This window comes from Achroia grisella, unplaced genomic scaffold (genome assembly GCF_030625045.1).
Source record: "Achroia grisella isolate CSIRO2021 unplaced genomic scaffold, CSIRO_AGI_Agris_v1 utg642, whole genome shotgun sequence".
Lineage (NCBI taxonomy): Eukaryota > Metazoa > Arthropoda > Insecta > Lepidoptera > Pyralidae > Achroia > Achroia grisella.
The window spans coordinates 5,224,573-5,247,205 of NW_026712979.1; the positions used below are offsets into that span (position 1 = coordinate 5,224,573).

General features: G+C 30.9%; 2 protein-coding genes across 2 annotated transcripts in view; one reads left to right on the forward strand and one right to left on the reverse strand.

Moving 5' to 3' along the window:
- LOC131849386 (muscle-specific protein 20-like) overlaps positions 1 to 21,633 on the forward strand; it is a 31,711-nt gene extending 10,078 nt beyond the window's left edge. Inside the window, exons 2-4 of the mRNA XM_059199454.1 lie at positions 18,460 to 18,671; positions 18,967 to 19,087; positions 20,573 to 21,633. Of these exons, the coding sequence (XP_059055437.1) occupies positions 18,460 to 18,671; positions 18,967 to 19,087; positions 20,573 to 20,764 (525 nt within the window). The 3' untranslated portion in view covers positions 20,765 to 21,633. The remainder of the gene's footprint in view (positions 1 to 18,459; positions 18,672 to 18,966; positions 19,088 to 20,572) is intronic.
- On the reverse strand, positions 4,428 to 16,954 carry LOC131849387 (myophilin). Its single transcript, XM_059199455.1, has 5 exons — positions 15,957 to 16,954; positions 6,599 to 6,759; positions 5,713 to 5,912; positions 5,271 to 5,391; positions 4,428 to 5,185 (listed from the first exon to the last, which is right to left on the reverse strand). The coding sequence occupies exons 2-5, from the start codon at positions 6,602 to 6,604 to the stop codon at positions 5,003 to 5,005; spliced, it is 510 nt and encodes a 169-aa protein (XP_059055438.1). The 5' UTR covers positions 6,605 to 6,759; positions 15,957 to 16,954; the 3' UTR covers positions 4,428 to 5,002.
- Positions 21,634 to 22,633: the final 1,000 nt, after the last annotated feature.

The following is a 22,633-nucleotide window of genomic DNA, read 5'->3' on the forward strand; positions in this document are numbered from 1 at the left end:
ATTTCTTTATGTAATTTGAATGGTAAACAAGTTGACGCTCTACTGACTTGGTGGTAAGTGGTAACCGTTGCCTATATACATGAACAGCACTACATCATTACGTTATCACATGACGCCTTAGATACAACCAAAGAGATTCAATGACGCCTTTGACTATCCGTTATTATTTCGGAGTATTAAGTCATGCCTCTTATCCTGTAATTTACCTTATCTCACCGTTCAACCAAATCATAGCTTAGGTACGTAGCAAACTGTATGGTGGTGAAACTTAAATAGGTGAGACTGAGGTACCGACGCAGACGATTTATTAGAGATAGATAGATATCAAAGTTTACATCGTAATAATAGAGTGTGGGTGCGATTTTCTGACCATTTCTAATCTAAGACTACAATGATCAAGTGGTTTAGTACACTGCCTTACTTTTCGATTGCCATGGCTTCAATCCCCGCACAATACAAATTATAGTAATATTTTATACGTGTTCCTATCACGTTTTTAACAATCTTTAAAATTAAATAAATTCGAATAATATCTAGCGTCCATATACTATAAGGTAAGATATACAAAACGTCCTAGTACCTTAGATTTCATATAAACTTACCAACTTCAGTTACCAAGCAACTCACTTTGTAGATTATTTCGGTGTGTGTATTATCTTAATGACGCTATCTGTTTGTGCTTGTTTAATTGTTTTCCTATGTTATATATATGTATATTGCTGATGACCTGAGTTTCTCGTCAGTTCTTCTCAACTCGAAAGCACTCCGAACTGACGGTAGATTTGACATATCATAAAAGCCAGTGATAGACCTACATTAAATAAAGATATTTTGTTTTTGACTGTTTGATAGAGATATTGTATGGATTAAAAGCAGTACTTATAATTCATTAACTTTTATGGTTTATATATTGAATATCACATTGTCATCTTGCGTTATTATAGTTGTTATGAAGCAGCATTAAGTATAAATTACTTTATTTTTGTTACCAATGCGCCTAATATATGCATAAATCTTATGTATATATTTAGAACCAAAACGTATTATGTCTAACAATTGCCTTGTGCCTGTATAAATGCACTGCTTATGATGAGACTAGATGGCGCTGTGACTTGTCAACGTTTATATATTTATAGAAAAAAATAACTCAATAACTTGCAACAAGACTATATGCACTTAATGTGTAATATAAAATCTAATTACATAATCAACAACAATCATGTATCAACATTGCGTTTTAATTAAAATATTAATAGTAGTAATATCATAAAACCATTATCTAACTGTAATAAATAATAGTTGATTATCTTGATGGCCAAGATGTAAACAGGATATTTGACCTTCATTATAAAAGGAAAATAACTTTAATGTTACGTATAATATATACGAGCAGACTTAGCAGATGTTGTCCTGCCTGGAAAAACAGCGCCGCCTATCAATTACGAGTGTCTATTTGTGTTTTCAAAACATCCAGGAACCTATTAAAGTATGTAGTATAGGTTATTACTACAATTATATAGATACACGCAAAATTTTATCCAAATAGGTCCCGCTGTTTAGAAGGTGTTAGATGACATACAGATGTACTGAAGCATTATAATAGTGAGATATTGAATTAGCGATCCTTTATTGATCTAAATGTTTTAATTGCGTTTGTTTTTCGAAACCGAGACCATTTGGTTTACTAATATGTATTATAAATTTTGATGTGTGTCTGTATGTCTGACTGTTTGTAACTATTTACATCTAAAGGAGTGAACTATCCTAATAGAATAGATTATATTATGAAGATATGAGAATGTACATAGGCTATCAATGATCTTCATAAAAGCTGGAGAATTCGCGGTAAACAGCTAAGCTATGAATAAATAACTATAAATATCTGTAACACGGAATAGTGACTCTTATTTACTGTTTCTGATTATGTATGAGATATGTATAGTTGTTGTTAAACCTAGATATTATTTTTTAATATTATGTAATTGTTTAGCCCAATAATAAGAGTAACAAATGAATAAGAGGTCGCTCACACTCATAATATATAAATTAGGTGTTTTTCTTTATTTGTCAAAGTCTAAACAGAGTATAAGAAGATTTGTTATAAGTGGAACTAGTTTTTTAAACTCTCACTTAGAAACCGAGATCAAACCATGGACCTCTTGAAAGAATGCTATAAGCCCCGCGGATTATTTAGGCACAGGAGTCACAGTTTTGTGTATTCGTATGTCCTATCTTATAGGTAACGAGAAAAGAAAGAGAACATTATTCTCTTTCTTGTCTTTATACATCGCTTCTGTCATAAATGCAATAATACTTCATTATTCTTACTGTTGTCATATGAATGAATGGGAGAATTTAAAAAAAATATTGTTTTATGTTTTAATCACCCAAATAGAACATCTAAATGATTGCCACAAACCGCACTACGAGTCAAAGCTATTTCTGTGAATATAAAACTAATTTTATTGCCCCCAAGTGTCACAACTTCACAAGTGACAATGTAAAACTACATTGTTGAATGGGAAGGTTGAATGACCTTTAATTATGCTAATATTTTTAGTAGGTCCCATATAAATCAATAAAACATCAAAGTTAAATTTTAGTCTGAGAAAAAAAAAATTAAATATTGAGATTATTTATGGAACAATTACATGTTTTTAAGGGATAATAGCAATATATTGTAGAATTTAAAATAAATATACTTACTTTATTTAATAACTGAAATTTACTCTCATAACGCTGAAAGTCACTCCCACTCAGTATACAGTTTGTAGCATAACCAAGCTTTACCACAGTGTTGATTTCACTTTTGGGTTGTTACGCAAATGAAATCATTGTTGATCACTCACAAAGTGAAGCTCTATTCTTTATTTAGTTGTTTGTTTTTGAATGAAATACAAAAAGTTATATGATGGAAGTGGTAACCTTCGTCAATATACATGTACCACAGATCAGAGTATCTCTCACGTGTTGCATACCTAAAGACTAAGTTGTTATGTCTGTAGTAGTGTGCTTAGCTGCAGAATTACCATTAACTCCTTATCTAAAGTAAACTTTATTAATGGTTAAAATTTAAACGCTATTTGATAACATTGGTTGGGATTATTTGTATTATAGCAATAGTTTAGTAGTCTCTAAACATTTTTGTCTCGTGGACCACTCGTACGTTTCGTATTTGGTTATAGGTAGAAAATATACATCGTAGAAAAAATATGAACCAATGGACGTTTATAGGTTCTAGCACAATTTCTGGGGTCAGAGTACTTTACTTTGAGTACCTTCTACAATATACTTACACCTTTCAATATGTACTTTTGGCATTGTTATATAAATTACATCTTACGCGGCCAAACTAATGTATACGACAAGATAATTAAGGGACGACAGATCTGAACCGACACATTTATCATCACATTTATTTTCGTACGTGTTTAAATACAGAACATGTTATAAAATATCATTTCTGAAATTAAAAATTCTTGCTGTAACATTCGATTTGTTGGAAAATTTTGGTTTGTTATCTTCGGAAATTTCATTTAGAACGTATAATAAATTAGATATATTCTCTATAACCTAATAATTTTAAAATTACGATTACGTACTGTAAAATTAATGTATAAAATATTTATTAATATTACTTACAGCAACACCGATGGAGTAATGAGTACTAGTAATGTATACATGAATAAACATACCCATCAATCAAATTAAACGCAAAATATGCGTTATTGAAGTTGTTTATAATTCATAACAGAAATGTATTTTGATGTATTTTGACACGGATCATGTTCTAGCTATTCGATGGAAATTTTCCGTGTGGTACTTAAAATTCACGCAACAGTAGTAGGAAAAGGAAAGTAGTAGGAGATGCTTAAAGCTATATTTTAAATTTATGTTTTTTTAACAACTTTGTAGCTATAATATTATTTATAATATACACAAATGCGACATCAAAAAGTCCCATGGCGATGTCTACCTGTTATTTTACTATATGTGTCACTGTATTATAGTGTACTTACTAAACATATAAATATACAAATATATTTCTTTTCCGTGGTAGACTGTAAAGTCGCTGCAATCTCGTAATGTATACATGTATGTTGATAACGTAATGTCAGTACTGTACCTATATATAGCTGACAGATACCACTTACCATCAGATGAGCTGACACCTGGTTTACCATATATTCACATAAATTGTACAAAACATATATCTTATAGGTATCTTTTACTAGATACGAATAGGTAATGATATTCAAATAACGTGGTATAAAATTTTACACCAAAATATTATTATAATAATTAAAAAACTTATATCTGATCACTTGGATGAACAATCTAATAGTATAATTATTTATTTGTACTAATTATCCAAAATACATATTTTTTAACTCTACAATAATAAAAATGAAACAAAAAATTCCTTAGAAACAACGTTTAATAAATAATGTTAAATATTTACAAAAATTACACAATAGTCGTAAAAAATCTTAATAAAAATAGCCTTTGTTAGATATTAATTCTAATTAGATACATACAATACAGTAATTGTTCTATCACACAATCTTTGACGTTGTTAAGCAGGCATTGAAGAAGGAAATTTAAGAGAATTGAAAGTTTGCCTCGAGTTCACAATAGCAAAAATTAAGAATGGAATAAACATATCTTATAGTGAATTTAGACTCATCAAATGTTTTTATCTAATATCGCACAATGCCATTCAAACAACATAAAAAATAAAAGTAGTATTCGGAAGATCATCCTGCGTATGAATTTATCATTTAGTAGTAGTTTTCTAGTTTCTAAACTGTACTGCTATGAACAATTTGTGCATTTTCGTTGTTCTTGCAATTTCAAACTGTCTAATTCTGTGTTCTTGCAAAATTCTAGTTTTTATTCTGTGACATTTAGTCGTTCAGTCTAAATTCACTTTTAAAAAAATACTGGCTAACTCCGAATACATCGGCATTGGTCTCAGATACCTATATATTTTATGAAGCATTTACATGTGACGAGTGTTGCCGAAACCACCGTGGCCAGATTGCGAGGCTCCCTTATTGAATCCCATTTGAAGGTTTAATTCGGCATTGTGTGCTCTAAGTTGTTCTTCGGTGAAGGTGCGCTCATTCTTCTCAGCCATTTTGGGTCCAAGTTGTGGACCATTGTACTCTGGGTGCTTCTGAGTCTGGAATATTAATTAGATATTAATGATAACTTTCATTTTATAATTGATTAATATATTAGAAAAAGATTTAAAAAACAGAACTTACAATTCTGCCTAACGAATACAAGCAAAGAGTAACTTGTGGGATGTTACGCCTTTCAAAAAGATCAGCTGTTTGGAAAATTTCTTCCTCTGGCACTCCGTACTTCTTAATGCCAGCTTGGAACCTGAAATATATTAAATTAAGCATTTAAATAAACTGCAATATAATAATATAAGTTTAGTTCGCAAATGAGAAACAGGTATCTTTAATATTTTGAGTCAAACACATGTGAAAGGATAAACAATGCTAGTAAGAGGTCTAGATCCTGTCCAGTAATTGGGACAAATTATGAGTTATAAGAACAGAGACAGATGCTACATGAATGAAACTAGATATTAATGAATCTAAATCAAGAGATGTAGAGTTTTGCTTTTGGCACTCGGTTCTCTCTAGCTGTCAAGACAAGCCGTTTAAATAAATTTGAATTGTGACCAGTATCATTTACCTTTGAATATTTTCCATGAGCTGGAAATTTGTTCCCTTTTCTTGTATCTTCTTAACAGATCCTGGGGCAAGTTTGTTGATCAATTTACAAAGAATTACTCCATTTTTTAGTATATCTTCATAATCTCCATTAGGTAAAGATTCCCCAAGTACCTCGGAGATCCAGGTTAGGACTTCCTGTTCCTGTTCCTTATTCCTGGCCTGTCAAAGATATTCATAATTTTAACAAAAACTAACGTTTAATTAAAGTTTAATTCTCTTGGAATTTCTGGTTCTACTTTTAAACTATTACTTTAGACGTAAAAATAAGAATAAAAATATTTCTATATTTGTTGTCAATTTTTTTCTTCCGAGAAAAATCATATCATGGATTGATTCCAAACCTACGTAGCATATACGATTATCATTATTTCTAAACATACGTCACTAATCAAGCAAAGCGTTAAAATAGTTTGTCATAAACCAGCTAGTAATAAGAGTCAGTTTTCCACATTCTTACTGATGCTTTAAAAATTTGAACACATGCAGCTTTTGAACGACGGCCATAAAACATCAGTTCCAGTGCCAAGTCGTTTGATGGGTGTACAGGCTGATTCCAGCATCCAAAAATAACATTTCGTAACTGTTAGTGCTATCATAATGTAGTTTCTGGAAAACTGAACGATTGAGTTGGGGCAGCTGCGCGCGCGCCTAATCTCTACCATTGACGTCAGACGTTTGTCTCGATGACATCTCACGATCCCAATAAATTAGTTGAAAGTGAAAAGCACTAACATTAATTTAATACTTAAAAGCATTATACTTTTTAAATATAGAATTTATAAAAATATTATTGAATTTGGTATTATTTTTTATTAATTCGAAATAGCAAAGTCAGTCATACATACAGGCATTTTAATTCAGGTCCGATGAAGTTTCTTCAAATTCACTAAACTGTTGGACGAGCTTTCGCGACGGGTTCGTAGAATGAACTGGTCGACCGATCTATTCGCCCGCCCAGCGACTTCGCCGCGGGGGCGGGCGGCTTCACGTATTTATTTTGTATCTACTGTAAACATAAAATTGTATAATATGGCATCATTATTATAAACAACATACGTATGTTATACAATTTCAAAACACCTACCATGACAAACTTGAATCCTGAAAGTTTTCAATAGCTATAGTTAAATGATAATTAAATATAGTTAAAATTAATATGATATTATGATAAAACAAGCGATTTCTCGAAGATTTAACATAAATCTAATGTGAGGTTCATGAGTATTGATCTCAAAGATTTTTTTTAAAACGTTTAGGTTATTATACAAATAATATTTAAAAACTTCCATAAAAGCCGAGTTGAATCATGGCAATCGTAGTAAAATAAAATATTATTGAACTAAATTAATGAACTGATATAGTACAAAACCTAGTCACAGATACTTACATTTAAGAGTAGAATTTAGGAGTTGTTTTAAAAAAATCTGCATAAAATACGTTATCTAATATAGCAAAAAGCTTTTATTGTTTTATATTTTTTTTACTTAAATATTCTTAAGGGCTATTAGTTAGCCGAAATAGTACACAATAAATTTTCTGTTTAGATCTTTATTATTAGTTTCATTTATTTTTCTGTGCCTAAATAGAATATTTCGCATGAATGGAAAGTTAAATATTAAAATTATAGCGTAAATAAAGTATTTTAAGGGGTTCAGAGGATTTATATATTTTGAACATATTTACTGGAATAATGTACCTCCTGATTACAGCAAATGCATACAAAAGTTTAATAATGGATTTACTGTGAAAATATTTTTCATATAATATAAAAACATGTTTTTTATGTAATTGAAACGAACAACTGCGGAAATGACATCGTTCTAGGAAATCGCAACGCTATGAAATAAAAATAGTCCACCAATCAGACTTCCGTTTTCACTCTTTAAATAAAAAATAGTTTTATGAACCAATCTCCAGAAGGAAAAGCTCGTTCCACGATATGCTTTTGAGTATGATATGATATCTTTGTTATATACAAATGAATATCGATGATTTTTATGATAAGGGTCTAATCAAATTGTAAATTCAACAACAATTAGGTAACCTCATTGGTTTCCACTCTAGACTGTGTGGAGATAGACCTAATAGTTACTACACAGCAAAGGAATTAGTAATTACCAACTTACTAATAACCCCTTCTATTGCTGTGCACAATAGTTTCGTGTATGAAAATCATATTTGAAAAAGGGTTGAATGGCAAACCTATTGGAACACATGTTTGTATTCTCTCTTTTCAATTATGTATCTGTTTTGGCATCAAGCTGTCGGATTACTTGGTGGTAATTGGCAAACATCACCGAGTACCGCGTTTTATCGCACATTATACCATGCGTTGCCATTCCGGTGGACTAAGATGATTTGCGTATTTACTTCATTATCTCGCCGTCCAACAAAAGTTACAAAGCAACCTGAGAATAAGGTACCAATGCAGATTTTTTTTAAAACTCTATCGGTATAATATTAGTTATGGTTACTACTGTATATTTTGCTTTCCATTAGGTGGGCCATTAACAGTCGTATAGAAAAAATCTATATTAAGATATTATGGGATGATATACATATTCTATCTACTTATAACTCAATATCAATGACATTGGTCATGTATTTAAATAGACGCCATAAGTACTTTATAAAACACAGGCGTGCATGTTATATTTTTTATCTTCCATTACGCCGGAAGATTTATAAATATAATGAGAGTAAACAGTCTTCTGACATTAATTTAATGTCGGAAAACACGAATACTCGTATCAAGATAAAATGTTGCTCAGTTCAATTATGTGCATAGTGCCCATTTAACCATCCACTTTAATTCCTAATTCGCCACAATGGACTGACACAATAACCTGACTTCATGCTCATCCCAACATCGTTTGGTACCCCGCTAATATATGCTAATAATAATAATAATTAAATAACCCTGGACAAGCGCCATCTAGTCGCTCGGTAGGCAGAATTTGTGTTATGGATACTAGATAACTGATATAAATACTTAGATATTTTTTTTATAATACATGCATAATATTCTCCGAAAACACCCTGACCGATGTACACAATCATACTCATGAATAAATATGTTTGCACCGTGTGAGGAATCGAACCTGCGATCATCGGAAGTAAAGCGGTGTGCTAAACCGCTAGATCACCTAGGCCACCAATACTGTAAGTGTAGATGAAAGCACCATTCTATGATGAAAACTTTCCTACCATATAGATTTCGTAATAACTCTCATGTTTGTATACGCAAATGGATTTCACATTTCATTTCTATAAATAGATAATAGGAGATAATCTCTATAAACAGCTGCGCCGAATTATATTTATTGTTAACTGTATATGTTAAACGCCTGTTAAAAATAAAAGGCGATTAGTAAAAAACTTTATTTGTTACTTGGATTTGTCAGGCGTGTGTCAAACGGGGACAAAAGTTGTTCTACTGCTTTTTTATATTTTAAATTATTAGCTGTGTCTATAATTACTTCAAAGTTCTAGATAAAGTCTAGAACTTTTAAATTCGCTCTATAATAAATTGCGACTAAAAATTTTCAATATTTGAGAAATCACCTTTAAAAGATAAAATCATAATGGAGTTTTTCGTAATATTGAGATTATTGAATTTTATTAATAGAGACAATATGACTCCAAAATAAAATATCGGATTTGGGGTATAGATTTCACTCATTTATTGTGGTAGACTTTACTTAAAATTGTGTTTGTTTTTTTTTGCAAATTCTTTACATACTTATATTGTGTAGTGAAGTGTCAATTTTAAATTACTATTACGGTTATTTCTATATATGAACAATATTTTATTACATTTAGAGAAGAATATGTCTGGGTGGTCTAACTAATTAGTAGACTTGTAGTCAGCTACCGAAGTTCATCGATTTGATTCTCGCACGACACAAACATTTATATTCATTAGTATGATTGCTATGCACGATAAATATTTTTATGTATGATTTCTATGTATTATTAATTTATAGTTTTTTGTTCAAAGTGTCATAACTCATCTTTTTTTCTATGATTATCGAAGTTCCTAGCTTTAATTACTAGAAGGATTTCGGGAGAACTAGTTACTAAATATCTAAAGCTACCAAACATCGGGAAAATGCCTAACTAATTTAATAGTTCTTATTCTATACCCTCTTGATAGCACAGTCGTAGTCCTTATATAGTAGAGTGAGAGGCAGATGTTATCCGCCTTACGAGAAGTCGCCATTTCTGGTACACAAGTAGAGTGGACAACCTATCGCTGCTTCATCTTGGTCGGTCCATCGCGTTGCTGATCGTCCCTAGCGAACCCTACCCTGAATGACAACCCGAATTGGATGCATCGTTTTTTATATAAAGTAATAGAGCCGATACATAGATTAATATCTGTAACATACCTACCACTGGAGATCTAATCTTGTAATACCTACATAAAGTGTTAAAAAAATCAGAAATTATTTTTTTCTATACAGATATTTAAGTGGATATAATTATTTATTTTCTTTCTCAAAAACTGAATAATTTTGACACTGACATTATTTAAGGTACCTTCGTCGCCTTTTGTCATTATCAAGAAATTAATGTATATACCAACAGGGCAATGACACCACATTTCTAATAAATGTCGATTACAATGAATTTATCTACAAAACCGTTGACTCATAACTAAGACAGGTGTCCAAAATAGAATAAACATTTCTTTGCTTTGAAGTAGGTACAGTGTGAATTATAAATTACGGGTGGAAGCCTTTACACTGCTTTGAAATTATTGGTATTTTGATGGTCGCTTGTGTTGTTATGTTTGGATATCTTTGATATTTTAGCTCCAAATAGACATAGCAATAAAAGTATAAACATAAAGTTAGTTTATGATGTAGGATAAAGTATCTTCATGAATCTCTTTTGAAAAAATATATGTTATTTCTTATAAGAGAGACTTCTTTTATACGAAATAAAATATAGTCGCATTACAGAGCGAGAACGTAACGATGAAATATATATATAGACTAATAGCTTTAAAAATTAAAAATAAATATAAATAAATCCGCTTCTGCAACCTTTTTTATTGATGCTCCGATGCAGATTTTATATAGCCTACCCTGACAAATGGGTCCAACATTAATAGTTTTTCAATCGAAATCGAGTCCCTATTTCCAAGTGTTGTGTGCAAACAATAAAATAATAATACAAACATATCAGAAGTATTAGTTAGTATATTTACGTACTTTTCACATCAATAATATTTACTTGACGGTATAACCCAATATTGTGTAAAGTATAACTGAGATGATGTGAGAAATTGACGTCAGATGTTAGTAAATTAAATGCCTACATTGATGAACGGCTTGGCACTGGTACCCTTGCCAAATGTTAATTATCTAACTAAACTAACTAAACTAATTATTATCTAATACCTATAGGTGGAAATTTTTAGCTGTGGAATATACTATCATGATTTTAAGGGATCCAACGACTTGTACACTGTCTTATTACTGATTGTCACAGGTTCAATCGTCACACATCATAAGCACTATAATTTTCTTTGTAATGGTCTGGATGATAACAATAAATATTATAGAAAAAATATACCTATTTAAGTATGTCTATCTTAATTGTGGTATGTAGTACTACTTCTACAGATTGCCCAAAGAATGGACTTTTATGAATTATCGAGTAGATATTATTTATATCCTGAACATACATACATGTATAAATTACGATTGTTCATAGAATCCTCTGTTTTATAAGTTGGTTAAAAATAATAACTAAATTGCATTGTTTAACTAAAATAAAGAGTAATTTTACAGTTAAAATGTTGTAGATGTTTGAAACAAAATACAGATGTATGTAGATATGAGCATTATGCCATTTGTAATAGAGTTATTAGAAATTCTAATTAGTGTCACAGGTCTGATGGATGTTTGGGAATAATGACATATAATTTGGCCACTCTAATGTATGCATTCGCGCAGAAAGTAGAGGTCTTTGTTAATTGGGCGTGTGCTCAGATTGATCGATTACCATACAGCTGAAACTTCTGATCATAATGATGTTATGATAATAATTAATTAATTATACAATTTAAGTTTCAATAAATAAAAAATGTGTTCCAAAAGTTATCGTGGTCATTTGAAATACTTCAGTAAATAAATTATTCTGAAATCGTGGAAATAATGTTTGCACAAAATTTTTACTAGACAATAGGTAAAGATCAAAACAAGATTTCAGTTAGCTAGTTTATTTCAGTGGGTATTTATTGTCTTCTGTTTTACAAATAAACAGCAGTGCTGCATAGTTGAATAGACATTTAGTGATAATAAATTCTTGAAAGTGTATATGTACTATTGGCATGATGTTAAAGGTAGCTAAGCTAACTAGCTAGAAATAAAATTATGCTATATGTTATTGTCAGTAATTCAGATTATTATAACATTTATAATATATTGTGTTGTATACCTACCAAAAGTTTTAACATTATTTTGTAATTAGTTAATGTAAAAATAATTTAATAATAATAAGGAAATCAACTTATAAGTAAAGACTTAATATGTGTCTCAAAAAGTCTTAAAGTCTCACATACTGACATAGCACTATTGGAAATACAGTAACTGTATTTTGGAAATTCCTTAATACTTACGTGGTTTTATATAAATTAACAAACGTGGTGATAAAAATCTTGACATGAATTTAAAAAATACTAAGTTATGACACTTGGCAACACTTGCTATAGAGTAAACTCCAGAGTAACTGTTACTAAGTGGGAGTGATGATGTAATCGAGATTTAAGGATGCCAGTTAAATTCTCACTAATGTTTATCTTATTTATAAACCAGATTTCGTTTGGAACTTAGCCAAAATGAGGTTACATCCGGTCTTCTGCCGCGTGTCGTCGAGTATAGCCGGGATTAATAGTAGTTTTATTATAAATCCACCGACAATCGATTTTTTTATCGTAGTACAAGTATACTAAGTAAGTATAATCCATCTGTCTCACCTACTGCAGCCGCCAAGCAGTTATCTTAGTAACATATTCGGATAAAAAGTGGCAAATGGCAGTGAAATTACGAGGTATGAAAACCTAAAATCTTCGTCGTATGGAATGGCAACGCAGTCATCCCGTTACGTCACTTGATGACGTGTGACCGAGGTGCTGTTCACGTAAATAAGCGACGGATACTACATACTATCAGTTGAACCGTCAACTTTTTTGTCATCCCAACTACATAATAAAAATAACTATATAAGCACTACTACTAAACCAAAGTATTCAACTTCTTACCCGAATAATAGGAATAATTTCAATGTGAAAAAGAAAAAATAAAAATATCATAATCGTAATCTTCTGTATGAAAAAAAGAATAATGAATAACAACCAAATTTCTTGTTAGTGCCAAATGATTAAAAAAATGAAATATCATAAACGTCTTGTCTGGGCCAACATGAATAAATTATACATGTGAATTAGATTTTACGAAATAATGAATAATATTAATTATTAATAGTAATATTAATTATTATATTTCATTGAATATTATATACATACCCAAATACCTATTGTCATAATAGAGCTATGACATTCCTACATATAGTACAGGGCTGTCTATACCACTATTTATTAATGATTTATAAAGGATGAAATCTGAATTCATCCTATAATCTATTAAATGCTAGGTCCGTGACGGAATATGATAAGAAACTATAATATATATCTGTTATCATCAATTATAACTATATATATATTATAACTTATCTGAAGCATCTACGCCGGCTTTTAGTCTTGGGTCTTTAGGAAATGTTACACGTACGTATCATGATAGAACAGCCTAGAGTAATCGAGTTTTGCCAGCATATTTCTTCTTTATTATATTATCTGTTTCATATCAGTTCATACGACCGAGCAAGAGAATTGTCTCACTCTATTTTTTGGTTTTTGCGTACTGTTGCACATCATCATCATTTTCCTGCCATTGTCCCATTTATTATTATAATTTAGGGTTAGCGTAATATTCGTATGTAAGGGGCCGTTCAAGTATTACGTAAGCACTATTTGGGGGGGGGGTCTTTGCTTTGCTTATTTTGGATGACATGGGGGGTGGGGGGGGAGTCTAGATGATGATTACGTCATCGGTAATTATTTACTTTTTTACGCAAATGTCAACCCTCACATCGTCTTTGCTAAAAAGTAAGCAAAGCTCTTACCCCCTCCCCCCATGCTTACGTAAACATTTCTCAATTAATGTATTGTTTTTTTGCTGACAAGGGGGATGGGGGGTAAATAATTGTAATAAATTTGCTTACGTAATACTTGAATAGTCCCTAAGTTACATTACTAAAGGCTTTCACTTTTCCGACCGATCGCCTGCCTGGCGTAAAATCTCTTTGAAAATGTTTTGATTCGTGATTAAACTGTCCCCTATGGTACACAGATATGTTGGTACGTTAAAAAATATTAAAGATATTGGGACAAGTGGGTGTAACTCAGGAAATCGGTTTTATGTACCGCTATTGTTTTACCTAGGCCCGATCTGTATTAAATGTTATATCCAGAATACTTGTGTTCTTTTCTTTTTTTAATCTTACATATTCTGGAATTAAGCAGAACTTTAAAAATTAAATGTGGGAGATATGCTATATCGAATATTCTCTTTAAAATCGTTTGGAAAACCTCTAATAAAAAACTATAGCCCTAATATACAAAGTGTATTGTTTCACAGTGGCACCATAAAAGACGCATATTGATAATTATAATAAAATACAAACTGCCAGCCATTGTCTTTTATAAGTTAGTGACACGTACAGAATAACAATAACAGAAAACTAAAGAGTATAAATTGTCATTATTTTTTCAAGACTATGACGTCTCAAGGAAATGTTAACTTACGACTTGGGCGTACTAAAAGTTATATTAAAATTGAAGGAATAGGTAATAATAATATTGGTAAATATTTTGTACTCGGTACATTTCATACGAAAATACATTTTGACAAATAACACACACATTACTATAATAACAGTAAATTAAGTAATAATGGCAAGTTTAAATATGAGATTTTGGTATTGATTTAATGTGGTATAAGATTTTGACCTATTGAAAATTCTAAATAAATTTTCCCGTACATTATCTACTATTTTTTTATTATATGTTAACTCTAGTATACCATGTCAAGTTGGCCACCATGATGTTGCCCCTGGAAACGCATGTGATAAGTTCCTGGTGAATTTGTAACGAAGGCCTAATTTACATGAAGTTCCCTGCCGTATCATCAAAAAAAAAAGTTGAAGGAGATTTATTGCGCCCTGTGCTTACAATCAGCCCAAGATCGTAGTAGCCCGAAACGATTTTAGAGCAAGCCTTAATATTTTTTATTCCTTTAATAACCCCCTATAATGACTAAATCAATAAAGATAATGAATAAAGCAAAACTATCAATTCAAGGCTGCGCTGCGCTGGCAGGCTGTGTAAAGTTAGCAAACCTGTTCCTAACATTGATTCTAACAATGCATGCGACTGGATGCATGAAATTGGAGTACAACGCCGATCTACGATTATAATGACAAAATAGTTAAGTACATTGATATAGAATACGTACAACGCGGACTTATCTATGAAAACGTTTTATCTGCAGTAGAGCAGCAATAGGTATTATAGATAAATCCGCATTTGTTTATAAATAGATAAAGTGGGATCATAAATATATTAGATGACAGTAAAGGGGAGTAAGTTTTAATTTTATCTAATCATTGTAAACAATAGACTACTCATAATTTCTTCAAAATTCATCAAAAAATACCCAAATAGGAAAAATTAATAATTAAAAATGTATAAAGGACTATTTTATTATAACGCTTCATTTAAAATCAATTGTAATTACTTAGCGTTGTAGGGCGTCACGGGATTATTAAAATTTCCTGAAAATCCACTTAGCAAAACGTATACTGGTAAATTTGCCCGAATTGGATATGAAGTCAGTCCTTTCACATTCACGCTGTCATTCTCCAGTCACATCAGCACATACAAATAAGATAGATGAACACACCAGTCTATATCTATAACAAAAATACACTGGCCATAGATATTTATACTGGTAGATAAAGTCTAAAGTCTCTTTGGGATATCAATGTGTAGAGATGAGCTAATGATGAAAATAAACATTTAAGTATCTATTAGCACTTAATAATCATAACATTAGTACAGTTTTTAGCATTTACCTCACTAATATATGCTGTCCTCTTCAATTCCAAGAACAATATTGTTAATAATAAAGTCCAATCATGTTAATAACATTTATTTCATTTGATAAACTGTATTACACATTGTAATCTTATAACCCTTATATACGGTCCTATATACATATAGGTATTAATAATAGCCATATTTCTGTCCATTTCTGTCAATTGATACAAGTTTCTTGGCGATGTTGAATTTGTTACGTAGTCCACGTTAATTATCACTTTTATATTTATTTTGTAAATTTTTGTACCTACTGTAGTTTTTACTTTGTTTTAGCGAAGGAATTATTTAATTCCGTATTAGCCACAAAGCAGCCTTCTTCACTGCTTCTTCCATCTATAACCACATTGTCACTTTTTATTATTTCTTTTCTATTTTTTCCATAAATGTTTGTGATTATGTAGTCAAAGTAAAATTTTATTTATACAATATAATGGTTTATAGACCAAAGACAGCAAAACACAATAATTTATTGATCATAGAGAGCATAGACCAACAATAATTTAATCTTATATACCTTATAATATCTTCAATGCTTCATATTAATCACTTTCTTTATTATCCCATTTCCGTTTGTTTTGCATTTCCATTTCTTTTAAACTATTATACAATCCCACTCGCATTTAACATTTACGTTTATTGTTTGTTTAATAAATAATAATCTCCTGTTATTACAACATCTTCATAATATTAAAGACAAATGCTTCGGTATACTAATTAATAACAATACGAGTAAAACAGGATGAATTTGAGCTGTATAATAAAATAACACTGCACATATTATTCCCAAGGAAAGCATTGTCACAACTATTCTGATTCTTCTGTATTTTGACAATGTTTTTAATTTATATTTTTTAGTTAACTTATAAAAATAATTTTTTAATTTATAATTTGTAGTTTAAAATTAAATTACATAGATATTGAATTAAGTACACTACCACGCACTAACCATGCGAAAGGATACGCTGTAAATGTTTTAATAAACATTATATTACTCATACTTATGTACGTACAGTTGTACAGTCTGCCTGTGTTTATATTGAACGTATAAAATCCGATAGCAAGGGACGGTTCCGTATTACATTTTTGTGGAGCTTAAAGACGTAGGGCATAGACTATGCAATTTAGAAGCATATTTTCAATACAAAAATATATAATTAATTACCTACTCGCCCCGGCTTCGCCCGGGTGTACATTAATTATACATATAATACCTTCCTCTTGAATCACTCTATCTATTTAAAAAAACCGCCCTAAAATCCGTTGCGTAGTTTTAAAAATTTAAGCATACATAGGGACGAACAGACAACGACAGCGACTTTGTTTTATACTATGTAATGATAATGATTTATCAATTTTTTTATTTTTCTGGTACAGTACACGCAAAATAATTTTGAAATTATTTGTGACCTAAACGTTCTTGTAACTTTTTATATCGTTAATAAATAAAATAATGTGTATAGTTAAATAATATTCATATTCATTTCGTTCTAAGTACATTTGTCATATTATCTTATCTGTGGTACTATAAAATCGGTTGAAAGAACGTCGGTCATTTTAAAGTCAATTGTTTATATTTATACCTACTGTCATTTTAACTTATTTATATCTACGAGTATACTTAATATCATCAGTCATAGATTTATTATCTATTGACGTAGTAGATGAGACATTATGATCACATGGTCAGAACAAATATTGATACAGGACGGTCGATGGTAGTACGATCCCAAAACAACAATAAACACTCACTGCCTTTATGGATGCTATGAAACGTGACTAACATTACAAATCTATTGTTAAAAGGTAGAATGCAAAACTATAAGACAAATGTCGTGCCACCAAGTAATAATCGATGTACATAAAAAAAGTAATATATTTTTTAATTGTATAAATTATATTAATAGCTTAAAGTACAAAATTTAAATTAGACAACGTAATCAATTCTATCATGATTTGTAATCCCCAAAATAGGCATCTGAAAAGAATTACATATTATAATTTTTAGGTTACATTGTATATTTTTATATATATGTCCTTGAATGCCCTTATCATATCTTATTGGTCATAAAGACAAATCAAGGTCTAGAAGTTGTAGCGACTGTGTGAAAAATAATTTGGCAAGAAAGGTAATTTTCTTACAGTGCCCCATGTGTTCGATTACCTATATTTTCTGTTTACTGTTGCAACATGTGTCTTCCAAATAAAATATACTCTATCCTTCTTTCTTTCTTCTTGGAAATTAGACATTAAAATATTTATTTTATAAGATACCATGTGTATTAATATTTTACATTCGAAAGTGGGTCTGCTAGTCAGTATCCTTTTATGGTAAAAAGGTAGTTTGCGACGGAACGGCTGAAAGAGATCTGTATGAAATTTAACGCGAATATAGATGATAATATCACGAGGATGGACATAGGTTAACCTTTATGTAAAAATACAGCTAGCAGTCAGTAAAACGTCCTTGTATATTTTCAGTGTGCTGGAAAGCGCGAACCTGAGAAGGAAGCCGAGGCGCAAAGCTGGATCGAATCCGTAATCGGCGAAAGGTTCCCACAAGGCTATGCCTATGAGGAGGCTCTTCGCGATGGTATCATCTTGTGCAAACTGATGAACCGTCTACAACCTGGTATCATCACCAAAGTCAACATCTCCGGGGGAGATTACAAGTTTATGGACAATATCAGCCAGTACGTATAAAACTTAATACAGGAAAAGTAACAATAATAAATGTGAAAAAAAATCCCATTTATAGGTCTACAAATATACTGAAAAAGTGTAGATAGAATAGTAGAACATTTTCAATCGACTTTTGGAGACTAGTGCCTGCATTTCTTTTATTACTCAATAAGATTGACTATCGTGTTGTTCCTATATTAAAATTCATTAAAAATTGCAGATGAATAAAGTTATTTTGTTGTCAATCTCTTCACGTCAGATCCTTTGCAGAGTAGACAAGGAGATAAATTATACTATTTTTTTTAGATTCCAAAAGGCTTGCGTGAAATACGGAGTACCCGACGTAGATCTCTTCCAAACAACGGATCTTTGGGATCAGAAAAACATCGCACTTGTCACACAGACTATCTTCGCTTTAGGCAGAACGGTAAGATATCACCTACATATATCTTTAATATATATAAATAAACTATATTAAGAATAATCTAAATAAATCTCAATATGTATAATTACGAATGTACGTATGTACATCACTTTAAAAGGGCGGCATTTATTCGTATTTTGCTTATTCATAATAACTTTGTTTATCTTAAGAAAAAGAAATACATAATACATAGTTCAGCATATTAAAGCTAACAAGTAGGGATTTGGTTATAACACATTTTCAATAAATAGTTGTTATTTATCTATGTATATTTGTCAAAAGTCAAAAGTCGTTTGTGTGGATACCGTGCGATGGATGGAAGAAATAGTTACCACGCTCGTTACTCAAACAACTGCATTGCATTTAATCATGCATCTGCCCGAGTCATAACCTTAATTATTAATTTATAACTGTTATAATTTATAAATTAATAAGCATTAACGGCAATTATCGCTTAGTACAAACGACATATTTATTTTTGTATTTCACGTTTTGCTGTAATTCTGAACACTCTCGAACCTTTACAGTTTCCCACGCCTTCTCGTCTCCTTTAGTTCTTCCCATTAAGTAATATTAGAGTGACAATAAACAAACTTTTCCACTAATATCAGTGTTATTATTTATCTATTATTTTATCGCTTCGTTCTCTTTTATTTATTTTTTATCGTCAACTTCAAAGAAAACATGTCTATCGCTTTCAAAGAAAGTAACAAAAACCTTCAGCTTACGAAGCGGATGTAGGTGCTAATAGTGCAGATTAATTAAATAGGATTCGTGTATGAGATTTTAACATACCAGACTTCATAACATTGTTGTGTGGGATTAATCTGACATGTTTCATATCCACGCGTAAAATTTACAAACTAAACGAACAAACGCAAGCAGTATGTTATCTTGTAGGTTAATCGTGTACTTCACAGATACAGTGTAATATATAATTTACGATAGCAATAACATTATTATTATTGTATAAAGTATGTAGAGAGGATAAATCTCATTAGTGATGTGATGATTAAAGAGTCAATAATCTTAATTTATAAAACTATTATATAAATTCAGATTATTGACTCTTTAATTACTGAAGTATTTACGTATGATATCTAAATTATGTAGCTTCATTGCGTATTGCATATTGACACTGTTATTACAGCAAAAATTATATATTTTTTGTGCTATTATGCAGGTACCTAGTATAGATACCTATATACTTACTTGCAAAATAGAGAGACATTTACATTAAATGTTAACTATTTGTTTGTTTGTTTTGTTGAAAATACTCCATTAAAACTCTATCAACGTATTTAACCAGTTTTGAAAAGGATCTAGGTTCTCAATTCGACAGCATTTTTTGTTCCGATTTCGATGATGCTTTTTGAACTCAGGGATATATATAAAAACGACGCCGAATCGATTACTATTAGTTTTAATTATAAGTTTTATATTGTACGTGATGTTTATGCTGGGTACATAATAATTTTATTGTTCCAGGCTTACAAACACCCGGAATGGCGTGGTCCCTTCCTAGGACCTAAGCCCGCAGAAGAGAACCGTCGGGAGTTCAGTGAGGATGTTCTTAGAGCAGGGCAGACAGTGATAGGACTACAGGCTGGTACTAACAAGGTGGCAACACAGTCAGGACAGAACTTTGGCGCCTCACGTAAAATCATTCTTGGCAAGTAGTAGTCTATGTACCAGTAGATTATGAAAGTTAAGGGTAAATGTAGTACACAATCTATGTTATTAACTAATATAAATATAATTTAAATATTATTAGAATAATATATTTCAATGTGACATTTGTTTTGTATTTTCATATTTCATAAATTATGTAAATTATTTTAAATAAAAAACTACCAAAGACACGATATTACCAGCTCGTATTATGCACTTAGATAATTACTGAATATGTAATTACATACTTCAAATATGTATAAATTATGATAATTAAAATTGTCATAAATATTATGAATATAAGTATAATATTGACTTAAGGTTTATTAATTTATACTTAATAAAAAATGTACCTGGAGTCAAATTAAAAAGTTTTTTACTTTTTTTTAACCTTATTATTACCTTATATTAACCTTGTAGAAATACTACAATCTATTTCTTTAATCTGTACTACAATCTGTATTACAATTGGAAACCAATTGTTATAAGTATATTTAATACCTACTTATAGGTACATATGTGAATATATCTAGCCAATTCAGACAATTATTAATTTCCGACACCAAACAGTATGTTCTTGTGAATTGTTATAATTTATTCGGTCATATATTTATACGAAATTGTACCACCTTTATAATAGAATAAAATTATAATTCATAATTTTATTATATTATAAAGATGGTACAATTCTATAGAGTTAACATTATACATGTATAAGGTTTTATTTTCTTATTGTATTTGTATTGGTTACAACACCTGTACCTATATATATATAGATATCTTTTATGACGTATTCGTACTTGTGTTTCCGTTTACTGTGATATCTCTTATTAAAGAGGTACTCTTTATATTTATATGTAATGGAAGTAGATACTATTAAAGACTTAAATAATAATGTTTGTTTCATTACAAATTCATTTCATTACTGAATAGTTTCATTACTTACTATATATGCAAAGTTATTTTTTTAATTACTTGTAATTTGGATCTAATTTCACCGGTTTTCAATATATAATTCATGTAACACGCGTGCGTTATAAACACTAATAGTGAAGTTATATTCCTTAATTGCACTATTTGCTATTTTTTTTATCAATTTCGAACTGACTGCCGCGCGGCGCCAGCGGTACGGTGCGCTATGATTTAAAAAAGTAAAACGGTACGAAAGGAAGTGTGCATCACAGTTGAAAATTAACAAAATATAATATCATGAATTTTTATTCTATTTCCTCGCAATTGAATTTTTTTATGTATGATAACGAAATGGTGCTGCCTGCGCTAACGGTTTATGCTGGCGGGGCACCAGCTGTGGTAACACTGAATGAATATGAGGTTATGTCAGTTGGCCCATCGTGACAAATTGTCCACAAATTTATCACGATAGTTTCCAGGGGGAACCGCGTGGAGGTCAACCTGACTCGGTACATTACCATACAATGGAATAATTAATTCACTTTATTAACAATGCTTTTCCCTCCTCGCAAGTGTGTTGAAAAACGTCGTACTATACAAACACTTATAGGTTTTTACGACACTACTTAGGCTACTAGGCTTAACACACTCGGCTTTATTACGCCCTCGTTTTCGGCTCGGGCTAAAATTCCACCTGGTGTGTTATAAGTGTTACAACAGTGACTTATAACGCACTTATATCCTAATATACTATAGTGTCACTTGAAGACCTGGACTCTGGTACGATCGTAAATCATGTGGCGCCCGTTGTATCACTTTTGCCTTACCATTCTGGAAGACAAAGATATCATGTACCTTGTAATGTCATTGTCTTATCTTACCATTCAACCGAAACACGTATAAAATAAGTAGGTTCCTTTGCATCAGAACTAGGTGTATCTGCAATTCTGTACAAATTAGTACAAA

What these genes read in the sequence shown, in the direction of transcription:
- LOC131849387 (XM_059199455.1), bottom strand. An exon ending in CTCATGGAAAATATTCAAAG is followed by an intron (nt 5,392 to 5,712) that starts GTAAATGATACT and finishes AATATATTTCAG; the next exon opens with GTTCCAAGCTGGCATTAAGA. An exon ending in TGTATTCGTTAGGCAGAATT is followed by an intron (nt 5,186 to 5,270) that starts GTAAGTTCTGTT and finishes TTAATATTCCAG; the next exon opens with ACTCAGAAGCACCCAGAGTA.